Source organism: Bison bison, unplaced genomic scaffold (assembly GCF_000754665.1).
Source record: "Bison bison bison isolate TAMUID 2011002044 unplaced genomic scaffold, Bison_UMD1.0 scf7180017864066, whole genome shotgun sequence".
In the NCBI taxonomy this organism is placed as follows: Eukaryota; Metazoa; Chordata; class Mammalia; order Artiodactyla; family Bovidae; genus Bison; species Bison bison.
In genome coordinates, this window is record NW_011494638.1 from 7,040,903 (window position 1) to 7,059,229 (window position 18,327).

An 18,327-nucleotide genomic window follows, 5' to 3' on the forward strand; every position below is an offset into this window, starting at 1 on the left:
ACAAGTTAAACTAATTTTTTTTTTCAAGTTGAGCTGGTAATTTAAAAAGCTTAAATGAATAATGACATTCCCCTTTTCTTAGGTTTTCTATCATGGACACATGCAAAATGGTTACAGATAACTGAATTATCTTCTTTTGGAAACAGGCAAAATAGTATACAACATCCCTATCAGGGACTTACTTTCTCGTATCTTCCTCTTCTTGATGGCCTACAATGATCGCCTTTAGTTTGGTCTAGTATTACCATATGTCCTGGACTCTTTGAACCTAAGAGAAGAAAATCAGATAAGCTAATGTCTGAAACTATTCTCATCAAAAAGAAAATATAATGTAAGTATGCTGAATTCTTAAGACAACCAAATATTTACAAAACAATACATGATATAAAAAACTTATTCTATGAGAAATGTAAAGAGTTATTAAAACTTGATCCACTAATGTACTTTCAAAGATACCAAAAGATCGATTCTTCTATTCTTCTATTATTCAATAATTCTTCTATTATTCAATGACCATTTTCAGTCAGCCCAGATTTAACAGTAAATGGGCTTAGGTGGAAAAAGACAGCTGTTTCCCATTCCTATTAGATCATTTTCTACCACAGTGACATCTAACAACGAAGTTTAAATCTTTATCTAGATTGTATTCTTAAGTTTCCCCTTTCACTGTAAAAATTAAGCTGTAGGATGCATTAGAAAGGGACTGAGAAGAAAGGCACATAGCATACTTATTCGTTTCTTTTCTTCACTTTTTTTAATCGATTCTGAAGTCTGGCCACTTGATCCATTATCATTCTTCTCATCTTTACCTTCTGTTTTCTTAGTATCCTTGCCTTCCTTTTTTTCAGTTTTCTCAGACAATCTTTTCTCTTCTTTTTTGACCGAGGCTTGTGTCCTGACCATACCACCCCACACAAGAAAACAACAAAATGAGAACTACTTCATCAATGTACCAAAAAGTCTATAGGCTAATTGACAAAATAAATCCTTACTTGCTACTTCTATCACTCATGTTTTTTTTGTCTCCAGAACTTCTTGAACTACTCTTTTCATCAATTTCTTTCTTTAATTCTTTCTTAGAAGGATCACCTTTAACCTGAAAAGTTTAAACAGGAAGAAAAAAACATATAAATTTTATTTTATTTTTTTTCTGGAGTGCATGGGCTCTCTGGTTGAGATTCGTAGGCTCCGTAGTTGCAGCTTAGCTGCCCTGAGGCATGTGGAATCCTAGCTCCCAACCAGGGGTCGAACTCACATCCCATGCACTGGAAGGTGGATTCTCAACCAAAGGACCACCAGCGAAGTCCCAAATATGTAAGTTTTAAAGTTACATTTTTATGTTTGTAAAAAGTATGTGGATGGTAAAAAAAAATTGGAAAACAGAAGTAAAATAATTAAAATGAATATATAAAAATAAAAATCATTCCCAATTCTACTCCTTACTAGTGTAATATTGTTAAATTGAGAATTACTATTGTTTAAACAGTTAAGCAAGCTTACTTTTTCAACAGAAATTAGCTGTCCATGCAGCTCAGTGCGATGAAGATGTGCAATACATCTGGACACCTCTGTGCTTGAAGACATAGTTACAATGCCATAGCACTTGGCCCCAGGACTTCGAGCATTTGTGACTACTTTTGCACTCAGAACCTATAAAAATGAGATTATACTTTAGTTTTACAGTTTCAAATACATTTCTAAGATAAAACTTCAGAATGCAGACTATTCAAATTAAAGGATATGTTCAGGAGTATAAATTCAGGATAAAGGATAAATTGAGGACAATATATATTATTGTTTTATATTCTTGGACTCACCAACTACCTTGCCTATAATACTCAGGGGAACAATTTAAAATGTTAAAAATCAATTTAACCTACTTTTTTACTTTCTTTTTTTTTAAATACATTGCCAAAACACAGTGAGTCACATCAAGGAAGTAATGGCACAATTAACAAAAGCAAAGAAACAATATTTTCAATTAGATTTGGACCAAAATTTCCCTATCAAAGGCCCACCCCTAATCTCTTAAAGATATTAAAACAAAAAGGGTCTGGGTAAGTGTTAACACTTTTCTATAATGAGTCTCTCAAAAATAGTCTCCCACACATGAAAAAGCAGCCTTAAAAATATACTCCACAAAACACACTCTAAAAAGACATACTTTCCATTTATGTACTTTTAAAATGTATACTAATATAAAAGTGACATATACTTCAGCTCTATTAAATGAATAGCTAAGACAGACAAGGCAGGGATGGTTGAGTGAGAAGAAAAGTGGGAAAGAACAATCTAGTGCTGAACAAAGAGGAACACAGACACAATGTCAGGAAGAAGAACAGAGGGAAGCTGGTGTGAGTAGCTGGAAACTATCAGCTTATATCTCAACTCCGGGAAAGAGTGACTCGCCCCAAGAGCAATTTCATGTTTTAAGTACATGGTTTCCTTATATAGTTTTAGCCCTAATTAAATAGCTGGAAACAGAATCAAAAATATACCAGAAACTGATCATGGGACCACAATTCTCAGTGTTTTGTATATGGCATCTACAAGAACCTCCTTACTCTGCAGGCAATTCTCTTAATTAGAAGGAAAAAAACAATCTCTAAAATCAATAGGATAGATTTTTGTAACATTCATTAATGGCTATTTACTGATATTGGTGATCATTAATTTAATAAATATTTGAAAGCCTATCATGTGCATACAAAGTATAGTAGTTAAGATCCCTGCTATCAAAGAGTTTACAGCAGAGTTGATTACATATATGATGCATATTGAAAACTATAATGTAAAAGGAAATAATGATAAAATAACCATTTGAAAAAAAAAAAAAGGAAATAATGAGCGTCCTAAGGGATGCAGATCAACTACAATTTAATTCAACAGCTATTCATTGAATATTCATTTAATTATCAACTAGTTTTCTTTTTCATTAGGTCTCCCCTTATATGCCAGAAAAACTTCTCCTGATCAACCAACCACAGTAAAGCCTCCTTTTTTGCTCTCTAAACCCTGCACTCTTCCTTCATAGCACATATCAAAACTTCTGATTAAGTCCATTTACCAGTTTTACATTCTTCTGTACCACTGTACTGGAATTTGTATAATAAAAGGGACCACATCAGTTTTGGGGTTCCACCCCATATTCTATATCCCAGTGCTTCTATTTTCCAGATGACCAGATCAGCCTCAGCAATTTTAGGTCCAAGATAAATCATGATGAATGTGATGAAACAAGCTCAGTCCTTCCTTGGCTTAAATGGGCTCAAAAAATGAGCTTTTCCTACAAAGATTCCCAGGGCTCAGAGTGAGATTATAAGATATAGTAAAACTCATGATTACCACAGAACTAAATAACTATGCCTATAACAGTCCGGAGAGAGACAAGAAATTAGATTTTATATGTATTGTTTTGAATACCACCTGTTTAAAATGGACATAGAAATATGGATAAAAAGATAAAAAGAATGTACCTTTCCATATTTGCCAAAGAGGTTCTTCAAATCAGCAGCTTTGGTATTAGAGGAAAGTCCACTAACCCAGATATTTTTAGTTGAGCTTCCACTGCTACCACTAGCACTAATTGTACTTCCTAGAATAGATTTAATATCAGAAGTTTAAATTTCTCAATTGGAAATTTTTTAAACAAAATTATTAGGGCTATAAACTTCCAAAATTATAAAACCCTCTAATTTTGACAGCATGACTTCACTACATCAAAATCCTACACATCTACTATAACTAAAATTGAACACAGTAACATAACACAAACATGTCTGAATTTGTATATTTTCTACTGCATGAGTTTTAAGACAAAGTGGGTAAAAAAATCAGTTATATGTCTTGGACTTTTGTTGTTTAAATTCATTCATTTATATTCAACCACCGCACTAAATTCAGGCAACCAGGAAGCAGACTGCTTAATTACCTACACCTGTTGTGGGCTTTAGCTCCAGAGACATTGAGAGCACAAAGGGAAAAGTCAAACAAAGGGATAAACTGTTTTCAAAAATTTAAATGTTTAGTAACAAAGACTAGCCAACAGTTCATCCTCATTTTGTATTACAGAAAGGGTAAGAGAAAGTGAAAATTACATGCAACTAGAAAACTCTGGATTAAAAAAAAAATCTTCTAAAGCAAATCAATTACAAAGATCAGAGACCCCAAAATTCTTTAGAAAAGGTAAATGGTTATATGAACTATTTCTGCACTATTTCTATACACAAATTATTGTTTCATACAGAAAATACCATTTCTTAAAATACATTCCTGGTAAGTTACCCTTCAGTACTTTACTTCCAATGTGCTATTATAAAAAAGGAATTTTCATTTCATCATTTGGAAAACAGTTCTTACCCACTTTAAGAGAAACAGTATCTAAGCAATAAAAGTAACAATTTTTATAACTTCATGGTATCAAATATAGAAAGAGTAAAATGTTTAATGCTTTAAAAATTACAAGCCACAAGTTTCTATCAGTGTACTTATGAGAAGACAAAACACGCCTGACTCAAATATTTTAAATATTAATGACTGCTGCATTTCTGTTCTTAACAAATATAATTATCAAAGGAAATGTTTTATCTTATGAAACGTTAACTAGAAGTTCATGTATCTTTTATATTTTACCAGTAACACCTGGCCCACATATTCCTCTTAACTTGAGAAAAAAAATTTTAATGACAGGAAGTTAACATTTAATTAAGACTACACTAAGCTTCTAAATTTAAAGGATAATATTTAATAAATTTATTATATCTTATCCATTAACCAAAACTGTAAGGGATGTAGGTAATGCAATTAATTGTCAATTACTAAGTCAATCACTAAAATTTCTAATTATTAAAATATGCCAACAAAATCTACTAAAAAAAGATAAGGGACACATAACATTCCTTTTTTTAGGCACTCAAGAGGCATTTTTCGATTCTGTAGTACCCAAATGGTGTTATTCTTCCCTTAAAATGCTTTTTTAAAACACAAGAAATATTTTTCACATATACAGCATATATAAGATGAAACTTAAAGCACATGATCAGGAGATAAGCAGAGACTTCCCAGTAACAAAGACTAATCAAATAATGCACCTTTAAACTTACAAAATTTAAAAATAAAACTACTTTTCTACATAAAACTTTCATCAATGCAAAGTAAGTCAATTAGGAAGTAAATTCTGAAGAATTAAAATCCTATAAACTGGCTATATTAACAGTTGTGTGCCCTGATTTAGAGAATCAAAAAAGTAAAACCAAATGTCGAGGCTAACTTGCTTTCAGCTCCACAAATACTATTTATATCACACTTCCTACTAGCCAGAACAAGAAAAAGATCGTGGAAGTGTGTGGGGGTTACAAGTGATAATCAAAAGTGAAATACTTCTGAAATTTTAAGAAATGAAATGTCTATTATGTGAATATTCAATAGATACTTAGAACACAATATAAAAAATACATAGCAAATATATTTAACTCAAATTTATACCAGTTTATAAATTAAATAATTAAGAAAGTAATGCTTCAATCACACTTGAGAATTTGCTGTAATCTAACTCCACTGTTCACACAAAAGCCACCAAAAAATTTACTATGTCAATTTTTAAGGACTAAATGTCAAAAGAAACCCTAGACAATTACTACTTTTTAAAGGAAACATTCAAATTATCACTGAAATAAGCAGGAAAAAATACATTACCTTTGTCATCTTTGGATGATGTCTTGCTGTCTTTAGATTCCTTTGAAGAGCTACAGAAGCAAACCACCAGAAGAAAATTGAAAACAAAAAAGCAAAAACAAAAAGAACAAAAAGAACAAAAATCGAACAGCTTGATATTGACTATATTTCAAACCAGTGCTATCCATACAAATTAACAATTCCAAAAGCCTAGATTAGGTTATTTGAACAAATGATTCCCTTAGGATTCTTGCACTGATTTTCCCCAAGATTCCTGAAGATCTAGATTTTCTGACAATTCTATTCAGTGGATAAATGGCCATCTTCTCCAGATTTCAGGACTGGGACTTGACTTCATTTGTGTTCTTAGGACTGATAGTTGTTCATTAACCATCATCACAAGGATTTTTAAAAATGAAACACAAAAAAATTGTCAATTTGAAAAAAAAAAAACAAAAAAAAACCAAATATATGCTGACAATTCGACAATGCAATCAGTAGGACACACTGCATATTACGAAGATCTTGAAATTTTTTTTTTAAAGTAACTTATGACGGTCAAAAATATTATAGGCAGGATCATAAGTACTAATTACTGTACATGGTCTTGAAGCCACCCCCTTAATGTAGAGTGATCTTATTGAATGCTGGAATTCAGTATCGTAAAGAACTGACATAGAAAAACAAACCTCTTTGCTTGACCAGAGGCCCCAGTAGACGAGGGCCCTTTCTTCAAAGTATCCTTTTCTTTGTCTCCAGATTCTGCTTTCTTAGAACCTTCTCTGGCTTCCTTCTCGACAGGATCACCCTTCACGCAGTCTTCCTTCTTACCATCTTTATGGTTCGCATTCATCTCATAATCCTTGCTTTCCTTCTCCGGGCTCTGTGCAATGACGTCCTGCCCATCTTTTGGCTTACTTGCTTCAGAATCTGTAATTTTCACATTTTTACCTGTTTCTAGGAGGTCATCACCATCAAAATCCAGAGTGATGGCATCTTCAGCCTGGATTGTAACCGAGATGTTGTCATCCTCAGCTTCTTTCACAGTCGCATTAGCTTCCATCTCTTCATGAGCTGTGTGATCAGCCTCAGCTAGGTTCCCTTCTGAAGGAAGAGGTTTAGATACTTCTTGTGTACCATCACCAGAACCTGCTATATCTAAGAGGATTTAACAGGAATAAATATGGCAAAACAAGAAGTTTAAACAATTTTCATATTCATAAGCTAGAATAGGACCTAGAAAATATAAACCCAGTTATTAGCACTGATGGAAGGTTAGGAAGAAAAACACAAGGGTATTAACTAACATAAACAATCCTTTACCCAGGATCACTTATTCTTCATGGAAAAAATGATCTCTAAATACAAATACCAAACAACAAAAGTGAGGAGAGAGTTCCATCCTGAGGATACCAGCTCTTCATTTCTGGTTATAAGTTAATGGCATATGGAAGGTGTTTTTCCTCCATGAGAGAGTGACAAATGAGCAGAGTTGTTATTCAATGTTCAAATTATCTTGGGATTTAACCCTTGTGACCTTCAGAACTCCCATGGTGACGTCTTGAAAGGTCACAGTCTGAGGATACAATCAGTCTTCAAAGTATTCAGGGCCTCATCTTTTTCACTCTTCTTATTCTTGTGTAGTCCGAAAACTGCTACAAGAGGCTCCAAAGATGGCCTGCTCCATAATGTTTAAGAAAGTGGTCATTTCCAGGCTTCATCCTGTCCAGTCAGTCCTGCAATTACCATTTTCAAAGATGTCTTGCATTCACCCAAAAGTGAAAGGCCTCGAGCATCTGAGATTTTCAGTCGGTAGCTTTACTTCATTCATTGCTTCTAGGTTTTTTATTCTGCCTGTTCCATGTCCTTTCTAGTCCAAAGTAGGAGGATCCTTGGACGTCCTTCCAAGAACTCTTCTATAACCTCAGACCAACCACGTATATTGCTACTGATGTCCCTGTAATTGTATTGGATAAGATAGGTCTCCAGAACTACTGAAACTGTCAGGAGACTGTACAAAACTTCTCCAAGCAGCAAACAAAAAGTCAGTCTCCTGGTCACCCAACAATTTTAGGACTAGTTATAAAATTAATTATCCATTCCATACTAGGATTACCGGTAAGCACGTATGAGTTACTGCAGTGCCAGTCTTAAGGATATAATCAACTTACCGTATGCTAGAAGTTGGTTTTAAAAATAAAACTTAAATTAGGTTAAACAAAAAATGGCATTGTCCACCACAGTAACTGATATGTACCATTAAGTTAGAACATGTCTTCAAAGTGTTAAAAGAAAATTAAACCAATTAAAAAATAAAATCAAGGTGCTAACTTAATTCACTAAATTGATAAATTTGAAAATAAACTCATTTCAAAAATAAGATTTTGAATAAGGAATGCTTTATTTTCACATAGTTTACTGTTTTTCTAAATGTCACCAATTTTTAAACTCTACTTAGCATCAAACATACCTTTCTCATTTTCTTCTTCCTCAGCATCCTGAAAGTCAAAGAATAATCAAATGTAAAATGAATTCATTTAAAACTGGATTTCAGTAATAGTACAAGATCTATCAAGTTAAATTGTAGAGTAATATTAATTAGAGACACCTACTACTAACAAACACAAGATATTCCAATCAGAACCAAAACACAAAGAAATGTAGCATATGTCTAGTATACATGACTTAGACAAGAAAACAGGCAAATATATCAATAGTTATATCAACAATAAACTGGAATATTTAGTTTCACTACTCAAAACTGGTTTCAATTACCCAAATCTTACTCATATTAAAAAGCTGCTAGGAATTCCCTGCCAGACTGGGGTTCAATCTCGGGTCTGGGAACCAAGATTCCACAAGCCACGAGGCATGGCCAAAAAAAAAAAAGAGAGAGAGACAGATACAAAAAGCCACCAATAAAAAGCCTGCCCTGATAATTTCACATGACTCCTTTCGAACGCACTTTTAGGACATACTATTCAAAATGTACCAGAAAATATAACATGAAGACATACTTTTTCAAGGGATGAAATGCATATTAATAAACAAAGAACATTCCCAATTTAGGCATCTCAGAAGTAAGAAGAATGACAAGAGTAGTTTCAAATTCTTCATTCCTTTCTATCTGTTAAAAATGAATTCATACACTGTCTCATACACACTGGTGGTCAGCCAATTTAAAAACGGTATTTGCGCTGCAGGTAATCAAAACAAGTTAATAATTTTATTAAATGATTTTAATTTTTAAATATGTGCTATTTTAATTTTTATACATGTGACATCATATAATCTAAAATTAAGCACGTAATGGCTTGAAAACAGGAATATCACAAAGAGGAAAATATTTACACCAAGCAAAATACTGCAAAAATAACTGAAATTATAACAAGATAGAAACATTTCCCAAAATTAAAGATCATAACAAATATGCATAAAATTAAGGTATGTTTTAACTTACAACTTTTAAAATAAAAGCTGAGTATAAATAAGTAGATCATATTTAGTCAAGGTGGTGTGAAGCTACCAAATGCAAAGCCTTACAGTAGTGATTCTCAAACTTTGATTTTGTATCTGAATCTCCTGAGTGACTGCTAAAACAGACTGCTGAGCACCAACCCCACAGTTTCTGATTCAAGACTGGAGTAGAGCCTGGAAATTTGCATCTCTACAAGTTTTAGTGATGCTGATGCTTTTGGTCCAGAGACTATAAATTAAGAACTGTGCCTGAGAGTGACAGCCTAGCAGTGAAATTAGACTTAAGGCAAAATTTAACTGTAAACAAAATTTTAAATTTTAAATACATATATCTCCTAACACAATTTTAGGTTCATGTAAGTCCACATTTCTTAAAAATAACAACTATTTTATCATATGCTCAGTTACATTTGGATAACAAATATATTTCTAAGAAATCATTTAAAATAATTTTTCAACTTCAAGTTGACATATACGTGCCCCATTTAGGGAAAGACCAATTGTTTCACAAACTAAAGTAATAAGAAGGAAACTGAAAACCCTGAAACAACTAAGCCACAGGCTTAGTACAAAAGCAGATGACTAACTGGTAGCACTGTGACTCCCATTATATACGTCCATTATACTGTGCTCTAATAATCTCCTAATTGTTATACTGGAATTTAGTTTTAATCATTATATTTCTATTGTGCAACATTTGCAAAGTAAAGAAAAATGATTTGACAGGGTGGACTGGCAAGCAGTGGCAGGAAAGAAAGGATGAGTTATGCTGGAATTACTGAAAAAATCTTCTCCCAAATTCTCTTTTAGTTTAATAATTTATCTTAAAGGGATAAATAAACTGGAATATCTTCACTTTTACTTAAAAGAAGAACAAAAGAACTTAAAGAATGCAACTTGCTTCTTCTTTATCTACTTGTAATTCAACAGCACACCACTTCTAAGTTATTTTTTAGAGACTCAGTATTGATAAGATTCAAGGAAAAAAAGAAATAGTCAAAGTATTTGCTATTTTAAAAAACAAAATGTTTTTAAATACTGTGATGTAAAAAACAAAATATTTCTGTTGTACTTTCTGCCAAGTAGAAAGTTATTTCTAGCTGCTAAAACCATCAGTAAGGTTTGCCTTACTTTTGTTGGTTTTTAGATATCTGTCCTAATCACTCAACAGGTCTTCTGAAGGGTTTCCTAAGTTTAGTTTCTAAACGAATGGTAATGCTAGCCTTATTATATACATTTAAATGCCCCAAGGAAAAGAATCTGAGCCAATTTCTAGAAAACAAACTGATTACAATGGGGGTAGAGCGCAGAAACAACTAGGGTTAGTAGAAAAGATGAGCTACTTTAACTCTACTAAAAGAGTTAGTAGAAATATGCACATCCATATTTGCATTATATTTCTATGTGCAATAAACATAGAACTACTAAGGTTAAATCATTTCTTGCAATAAAAAAACAAACCAAGAAATGCAAAAAAGATACTGTGAAAATTTCCCTGAATATGCACAGACATGGTATGTGTCTTATTTCAAAATAATTTTCCTCCACTGAAAACATGTTTTCTCAGAATGAGGAATATGGTAAATAAGTAACCACCATGAAAAAGCATGCTTTTAATTAACTACTTTTTTAGTTTATCTTGAAAAAACATAATATTTCACATATGAAAATGAAGCAAACGCTTTATAATGTTCATGTTGTTTATCTTTGTAATCGGATCTACAACCCTTAAGTGCCAAAAATCATACAGGGGCGTATAGCTCAGAGGTAGAGCATTTGAATGCAAAAATCATACAGAAAGCTTCTCTATTTTTATTTCATTCTAGGAGCAGCAAAAACTTATGATAAAGACAAATCTAGGACTTACTTTTCAGTTAACAAAGTGTTAACTTTCTACCCATTCTAGTACCTTTCCCAAAGGTTAATCTTGTGATACATGTATACACAAGTGCTAAGTAAGAAGACGTCTTCTGGAAGGCCTCCTTTCCCTTGACTTGTACATAAACACTGTATTCAGTCTCACTAATAGGTCAAAATAACCCTAAACCACCAATTGCCTATCACCTACCTGGACATATGCTAAAGACCATGAGAAATAAGAAGTACTAGCACATAATAAGTACTTAATAAATATTTGTTGAATGAGTTTACTGAATCAATGTACTGTAAGACACTGCTGTTTTTAAGTGGAGGGACTTAACTAACTGCTCATTTTATGTAGGCAGAGGGTTTAACTGCAGCACTGTGTTAAGTACAATGGAATTCAGAAAACATTTACTAGTGCGGAGTTACTTGTGAAAAGAATACAGACTAGGCACCAAGATACGTAGGTATTTATTCTATCTTTACCACTAAAACAGTTTTACTCTGTGATATTGTGATCTTCCTGGGTCAAGAAGATCCCCTGGAGAAGGAAACGGCAACCCACTCCAGTATTCTCGTCTGGGAAATCCCATGGACAGAGGAGCCTGGCGAGCTACAGACCAAGAGGTTACAAACAGTCGGACACTGAGCGACTAAACAACAACACTGTCATCTACCTAGGTGAACTTCACCTATAAATTAGAGATAACATATGACCTAAATAGGATATACAGGATTATATAAGACAGTGGGTGTAAAAAGTTCTCTGTAAACAGTAAAACACTATGTAAGAGAAAGCTTTATGGAAGAGACAGATAAATCTGGCTTTGAGAGTTATACGACTTCATATGGCAGAAAAGGGAAGGTACTTCAAGCTGATGAAGCATTGGGGCAAAGGCAAATAGAAAAAATAATACATGATGTACTCATAGAAGATTGACAAGACTGAAACTAGAGGAAATTTTTAAGAATTAAAGCATTACCAAATATAAACATTCTGGAGAAAAATTTCCAAACAATTCTAAATAACTGATATCTCTAAGCTAGTAAAATAATACTACAAGTAATCACTAATTACACATGTACTATGTGAAGGATATAAGATTGCTCTTCACATCAACCTAGCAGGTAAGACTTACAATGTTCATTTTACAGACATGGAAATGGACTAAGAGAAAACACTTTGAAGTCACAATATTTTAAGTAACTAACAGAAGTAGAATGTGAACCAAATTCTACCTGGTTAAAAGCTAAAGCTCTAAGCTTCAAGTCAAAGCCTGAAGACTGGCTTTAAATAAATAGATACCTATATAAATGCACTTGCCTATTTATATTTTTAAAGACAAGGAATAAAACAATTAATCCTGAATTTAAAAAAATTCACCAATAAGGGGATGGGTAAAGGGGACTTTTTTGAATGTATACTTTCTTAGATTTGACTTTGGAATCATGTAAATATTTTTAAAAATTATAAAACTAAAATATCTATTTTGAAATAATTATAGATTCACAAGAAGTTACAGATTAAAATTAAAAAAAAAAAAACTATATTGAACCTGAATATGTATTAGTTGATGGTCATATAGAAAACTAATCTAAAACACACTGATTTGTTCATTCCTAGAGGGTATATCCTTATAAGAAAGATAACTTGAGTGGGAAAAAACGTTATTTTCAGAAATCACACTGGTGATAGTGTTGGTATTATCATCCTAGGACTATTGTACATATACTGTGAGATAAAGGAAATAATTAACTTAGAAGTATCCCTTATGAATTCAAAATCTATTTTATCTTAAAAGCAAAAAACCAACAAAAACAAATAAAAAACACATTCTCTAGCACACCGTACATTGAAAAGGCCTAGAAAACACGAACAACCCAGAGGCAATGAACACCCCACTCCTACCATCAAGATTATTGTCTCAAAATACCATTTACCACTAAAAGGAAGAAGTGGCTAATTACAGGTCTGGAGCAGGAAATAGAAATCTGAACCAGACAGCAAGGAAGTAAAGACTACTTGGATCACGTTGAAAGGATTAAAGAGACAACCTGAAGAGATTCTCAGATAGGACAATCTGAGCATTAATAAGGATAATAACTACAATGGATTGAAATACACTAAAAATATTTAAATCCATGAGTTCAAAATGAAACAGAGGGGCAAAAAGAAAAAAAAAAAATCAGTCACTATCAGACTGATAGTGAAAATTTGTAAATAAAGGAAAAATAATCAAACATATATCCTGGCTTTTCTTTGTAAATGATACCACAAGGTAACCAAATAACAGATGAGAAGCTTTTTCCCAAGGAACATTCCAGCTAACAAATAAAGAAAATAAAAGAATATCACCACTTTGATTAATTAAATCAGTGCAGTACAGATCATCAATGACTGGTAACATCAGCAAAAAGATACAGTCAGACATTATGTGTATCCAAACAGAAGAATACAACACTACCTATGAATTAGTTGTATCTCTTGGGGGGATGGGGATGGGGTGTCGGAATCAGATAGCAAGCCTCAGGATCCTATAAACAACAATTTAAAGGAAATACACTAAACAGTTTAGAGGAACATGTTGACTAAATTTACAGGAACATAATCAGCAAAATACAGACGTTGGAAGCTCTATGAATGACAGGGGGTGTCAAACTATGCGAGATGCTCTTTCTGCAGCTATTTTTATTGAAATACCATGTCCGTTCATTTACCTAATGCCTATAGCTGCTTGCACACTCAGTGGCAGAGCTGAATAGCTGTAACAAGGCGCTCAGTCGTGTCTGACTCTTTGCGACCCCATGGACTGTATGTAGCCTAACCAGGTTCTTCCATCCATGGGATTTTCCAGGTAAGAATACTGGAGTAGGTTGCCATTTCCTTCTCCAGGAGATCTTCCCAACCCAGGGATTGAACCCAAGTCTCCCGCATTGTAGGCAGATGCTTTACCACATGAGCCACCAAGGAAGATCCCAGGCCCACACAGCTAACATATTTTCTACCTAGCCTTTAATGAAAAACTTTGCCACCTCTTGCTGTATATGATAAACAATTTGATTTCTTTAACAAATAAAGTGGGGGGGGGAGATGAACAGAAAACCTATAGATTGAAACAGGCCTAAAAGACATTTCAATCAATCACAATATCTCTATCTTATTTGCATCAAACAAATAAACAGATTCAAATAAAGCTTTCTTTAAAAAAAAAAAAAAAACTAAAAAAAAAACAACTTAGGACAACTGAGTATTTGAAGATATTTTTTAAAAATCACATATTACGAATAATAATGTAAAAAATAGAAGAGTTCTCTTTCAGAGATATACACTGAATTTTTAAGGCAAAATATGTCTGGAATTTGTTTCAAAATAGTGCAGAAAAGGAAAAGTGAATGGAGGTACAGATGAAACAATCCTGCCCGTGAACTGCTGAAGCAGAAGCTGTATGACGGGTATACTCTGTGCAGTATTCCTTGACATGCACAATAAGACAACACACTCATGAGTCATGCTCAGAAGCATCAGCATCATGATGGAATGGAGATACATTCATATATATTTCTACATATTCCACCATACATCATTAAGGAAGAGGGAAAAAGGTCATTTTACTTCTCTGAAGATGTAACCTTCTCTGAAGATGTAACCTCCCTGACACAATAAGCAAAACCTGCCTTTTGATAAGAAGTAAATAAGGGTTCTTTCACTCTCATGATGGAATAGGAGAGCAAGGCCAAATCTAGCCCATAAAAATTTGCAAAAATTAAAAAAAGGCACTCATTCCTTAAGATACTTCTGTTAGATTTTTATAATACATGCATAATCTATTATGAGAATGTGGACACTCAGATGTAACCCTTCACACACTCCAACTTGTGCAATGGAAGGAGAGGCCCTTGATGAAAATTTAAAAACTTTTTACCAATGAATATGAGAGTTCAACTCTACCTTTTTGCAAATTCAGTTCATATTTAGAAAAGGTACTCCTCCAATTTTGGAGTTAATCTTCCTCATCTATATTTTATCATTCAAAAATGAACATACCTGAGGATAGTATGGGGGGAAGTCTACAGACTTTCACAGTCCTAACATTTCCTTCCTGAATATTCCCAACTACCAAAAACATTTCCGCCAGAAATGCAATTTCTCCCATTACAATGAACACAGAGAACCAATATACAGCCTCACCAGCATTCCAAATGTAAGAGAGCTGGGATAAAGAAGGAGTGACCAGAGGTAATCAGCTAAGCAGGCTATGAATATACACCACATTATATACCCTTGCAGCAAATATTACAGTGAGGAAATAGCACACCTGATCACTATTTTTCCTAAATCTAGTAAACAGAGGGAATGGGAACCCCTATCTCTATTTGAAAGTATACTATTTAAAGAGGGTACATGAACAAGGTATTCTTGAGTACACAAATGGGAAAAAGATAAAGGTTAATTTTTAATACAGAAATTGAGCTATAAATGTCTGTTTATAGCATCTGTACACCATGCTTTAAAATGTACACTATGCACATCACATAGATCAAAAACAAAACCTAATGTACAATAGAAGTCATTTTCTACACATACACACACATACCCACATGTATACACATATCCCAAGTAAATTACTTAAAAGATTTTTATCATTTTTATACTATATTTATCATAGGGGTGTTCAATTAACAAAATTTTAAAGCTTTAATAGGATATTAGTACTTTTAAATGATTTATTTCATACCAAAGTGACCAAAAAAAAAAAAACCCAAAAAACAAGAAGTGTGAAGGTTTCCCAAAAAACTGATAACTAGACTTCTGTTTTAGAAAAAGGATAGACTGTTTTTATTTTGAAAATGGTAGGAACCTTATTTTAATAACTTCCAATTATCTCCACAGCAAGAGAAATTTCAGCCACCAATTTAAAGTATTTTGTATATACCATGTAACTCAGTATTATATTTAAGGCAATTTTATGAATTAAATAATTATGAAGTCAAAATGAGATTCCTTTTCCAAGCCCTTCCACCCAACAATATCAAATTTATAGGACTAAATGTAAACTTACTTGGGCTGTTAGAAAGGTATCATCTTCACCTTCTTGAGCTTCAATTTCCTAAGTAAAAGGGTATACAATAGCTTTGCTTTACAAAATATCTGGGTAACATGAGAATGCTTTTATGCTACACCCGATTATCACTTGCCTCATGTTCTGTGCAGTGTCTATGGATACCACGGGTATTAAGCCAATGCTTAATAATTCAGACTATATTTTTATGCCAACATAAAAGCTTAGTCACATTGATAGAAGAATTAGAAACCAAAAAGAATTAGAAACAAGTCTTTCATGAGCCCTTCATTTACTAAGCGAGGTAGAACATAGTGTTCTAAGCATGAATACTGACCCCCTATTCCACTGATTTTCTTAAGATGTACTAACATGCTTCAAAGCAGGACAAATGGTCTCTTTCATTCAAAGAGAGATTTAAAAATTATACCTTTAAAGCTTTTAAGTTAAACTTTCATAAGTAATTTCCCCACCCTTGATAATAACCAAATAAGTGCAAATTAATGTTTTACATCTACTAAAGTAGGAAAAAAAAACTTACTATCTGGTAATGTTGGCAAGGTTAGTGTTAAATTGGTACACTCTTTCATAGTGGGATAGTAAACAACTTAAAACTTAAATATCCCAAATTAAAAGAGTAGCTTTTAAAAGACACCCAGAAAACAGTCTAGTAAATTATGATGTAATGTATGAATTTTGAAGTAATTATATATTATGTGAAAATATATAGACTAAATAGCAATTTATAGCATGATAACTACTAGGTAAAAACATATACATATGTGGAAAATAATAACCAAAAATTGAAAGGTCATCTTAGATTGCAGGATTCTGAGTGATTTATAAGTAACTTTAAAAATATATTTTTTCAAAGTTCTGTGACTTCCACATTGAACTAGAAAAATACTTTTTTTATTATTTAGTACTTAAACTGTATCACGTTTTAAAAAAACTGGCTAAAGACCTGACTTTCGATGTCCTCTTTTTCTATATCTTCTACTGCTTCTGCCTCTATTAATTCATGAGCTGTCTTGTTCTCTTCTTCAGAAAGTAACTCCTTGGAATGCACATTTTCTTCTTCATTTTCACCAAATTCTTCAGAGTCCTTCAGTTCGTCATTTCCATCTTGTTCATGTGCCTCTTGATTCTCCAATTCACAGTCCTTTTAATGGTAAGAAAATTTGATACAATTCGAGGCAAAGTACTGTGGGCTATTCACCAAACCTTTTTGGTAATTTACATCTCTAAATGCTTTCACTTCTATCATATTTTGACATTACTCTCAGAGTCAAAGTTCAATAATTTTATATTACATACTAACTGTGCCTTTAAAAACAGAGGGGGGTCTAATACCAAGGTCATTAAACTATGCATCTGAGTTCCCAAATCACTTACACTGAAATACATATACGGCTAATTGGATTGCTCTCAAGTTCCAGTTATAATATTTACCAAGTCACATCCTATGAGCTTTCCTATAAGACATGGCTTCAAAGAAATGACTTCTTCTTTCTACACGCCAGTTTGGCTTACCTTCAAAGACTGTAGACATCTTATATATGATAATATAAACTTTATTTCTAATTTATAATAAGGAATCCCAACTGTTACACCAATGTCTGTTCTTACAAATATGCAAACAACTAATCAGTTTTGAAATCTACCAGCATGCCACAAAGCCAATTAAACAGGGAACATAGATTGGGATTCTCTCTGTGAGGGAAAGAATATCTGTTTGCCTCTCAAAGTTTATGGATATAAGGGTATCTCAGTAGAAATAAAGAAAAGCAGCTATCAGCCTAGTTCCCTCTCTCATTAACTGCAGACAAAGGGTTGAAAGCAATGGACATTCTTCCTCCTTTCCTACTCTTATGGTGAGATTTAAAGGAGTTAAACAACAGATTTAAAGGTTTCTGGGTTAAAGGGGGACAAGTGTAGTGTATAACTATTAATTATTCATAGATGAACTGCAATGAGGGACTAGAAATTTCTGGGAAGGTAGGCACAGAGAAGAAACATGACTGTGTGGAAGGTGCAGTCCTTGGGGAGCAGGTCATCTCTGGGACAGCAGGTTTAACCAACTTATCTGCCTATGAGTGGGGGAAAACTGGGAACTGAAAATGGAGTCAGTGGTTGGTTATATGATGCCAGAAGAATTGGTGCAGAATAAAAAAACAAAACAAGGGAAGTCACTGAGGGAATTTCATCTACTTTGAAGTGACAATTTTGACTATTCTCACTTACAAGTAGAAGT

The 18,327-nt window shown here is 33.2% G+C and overlaps 1 protein-coding gene across 2 annotated transcripts in view; it reads right to left on the bottom strand.

The window, feature by feature from the left end:
- SLTM (SAFB-like, transcription modulator) overlaps positions 1–18,327 on the bottom strand; it is a 43,989-nt gene that overhangs the window by 11,540 nt on the left and 14,122 nt on the right. For both annotated transcript variants that reach the window (XM_010836818.1, XM_010836819.1), the window contains exons 5-14: positions 17,038–17,235; positions 16,074–16,121; positions 8,144–8,171; positions 6,363–6,831; positions 5,695–5,744; positions 3,477–3,595; positions 1,501–1,650; positions 993–1,096; positions 729–895; positions 183–268 (exon numbers count right to left, since the gene is read on the bottom strand). In XM_010836818.1, the coding sequence (XP_010835120.1) occupies positions 183–268; positions 729–895; positions 993–1,096; positions 1,501–1,650; positions 3,477–3,595; positions 5,695–5,744; positions 6,363–6,831; positions 8,144–8,171; positions 16,074–16,121; positions 17,038–17,235 (1,419 nt within the window). The remainder of the gene's footprint in view (positions 1–182; positions 269–728; positions 896–992; positions 1,097–1,500; positions 1,651–3,476; positions 3,596–5,694; positions 5,745–6,362; positions 6,832–8,143; positions 8,172–16,073; positions 16,122–17,037; positions 17,236–18,327) is intronic.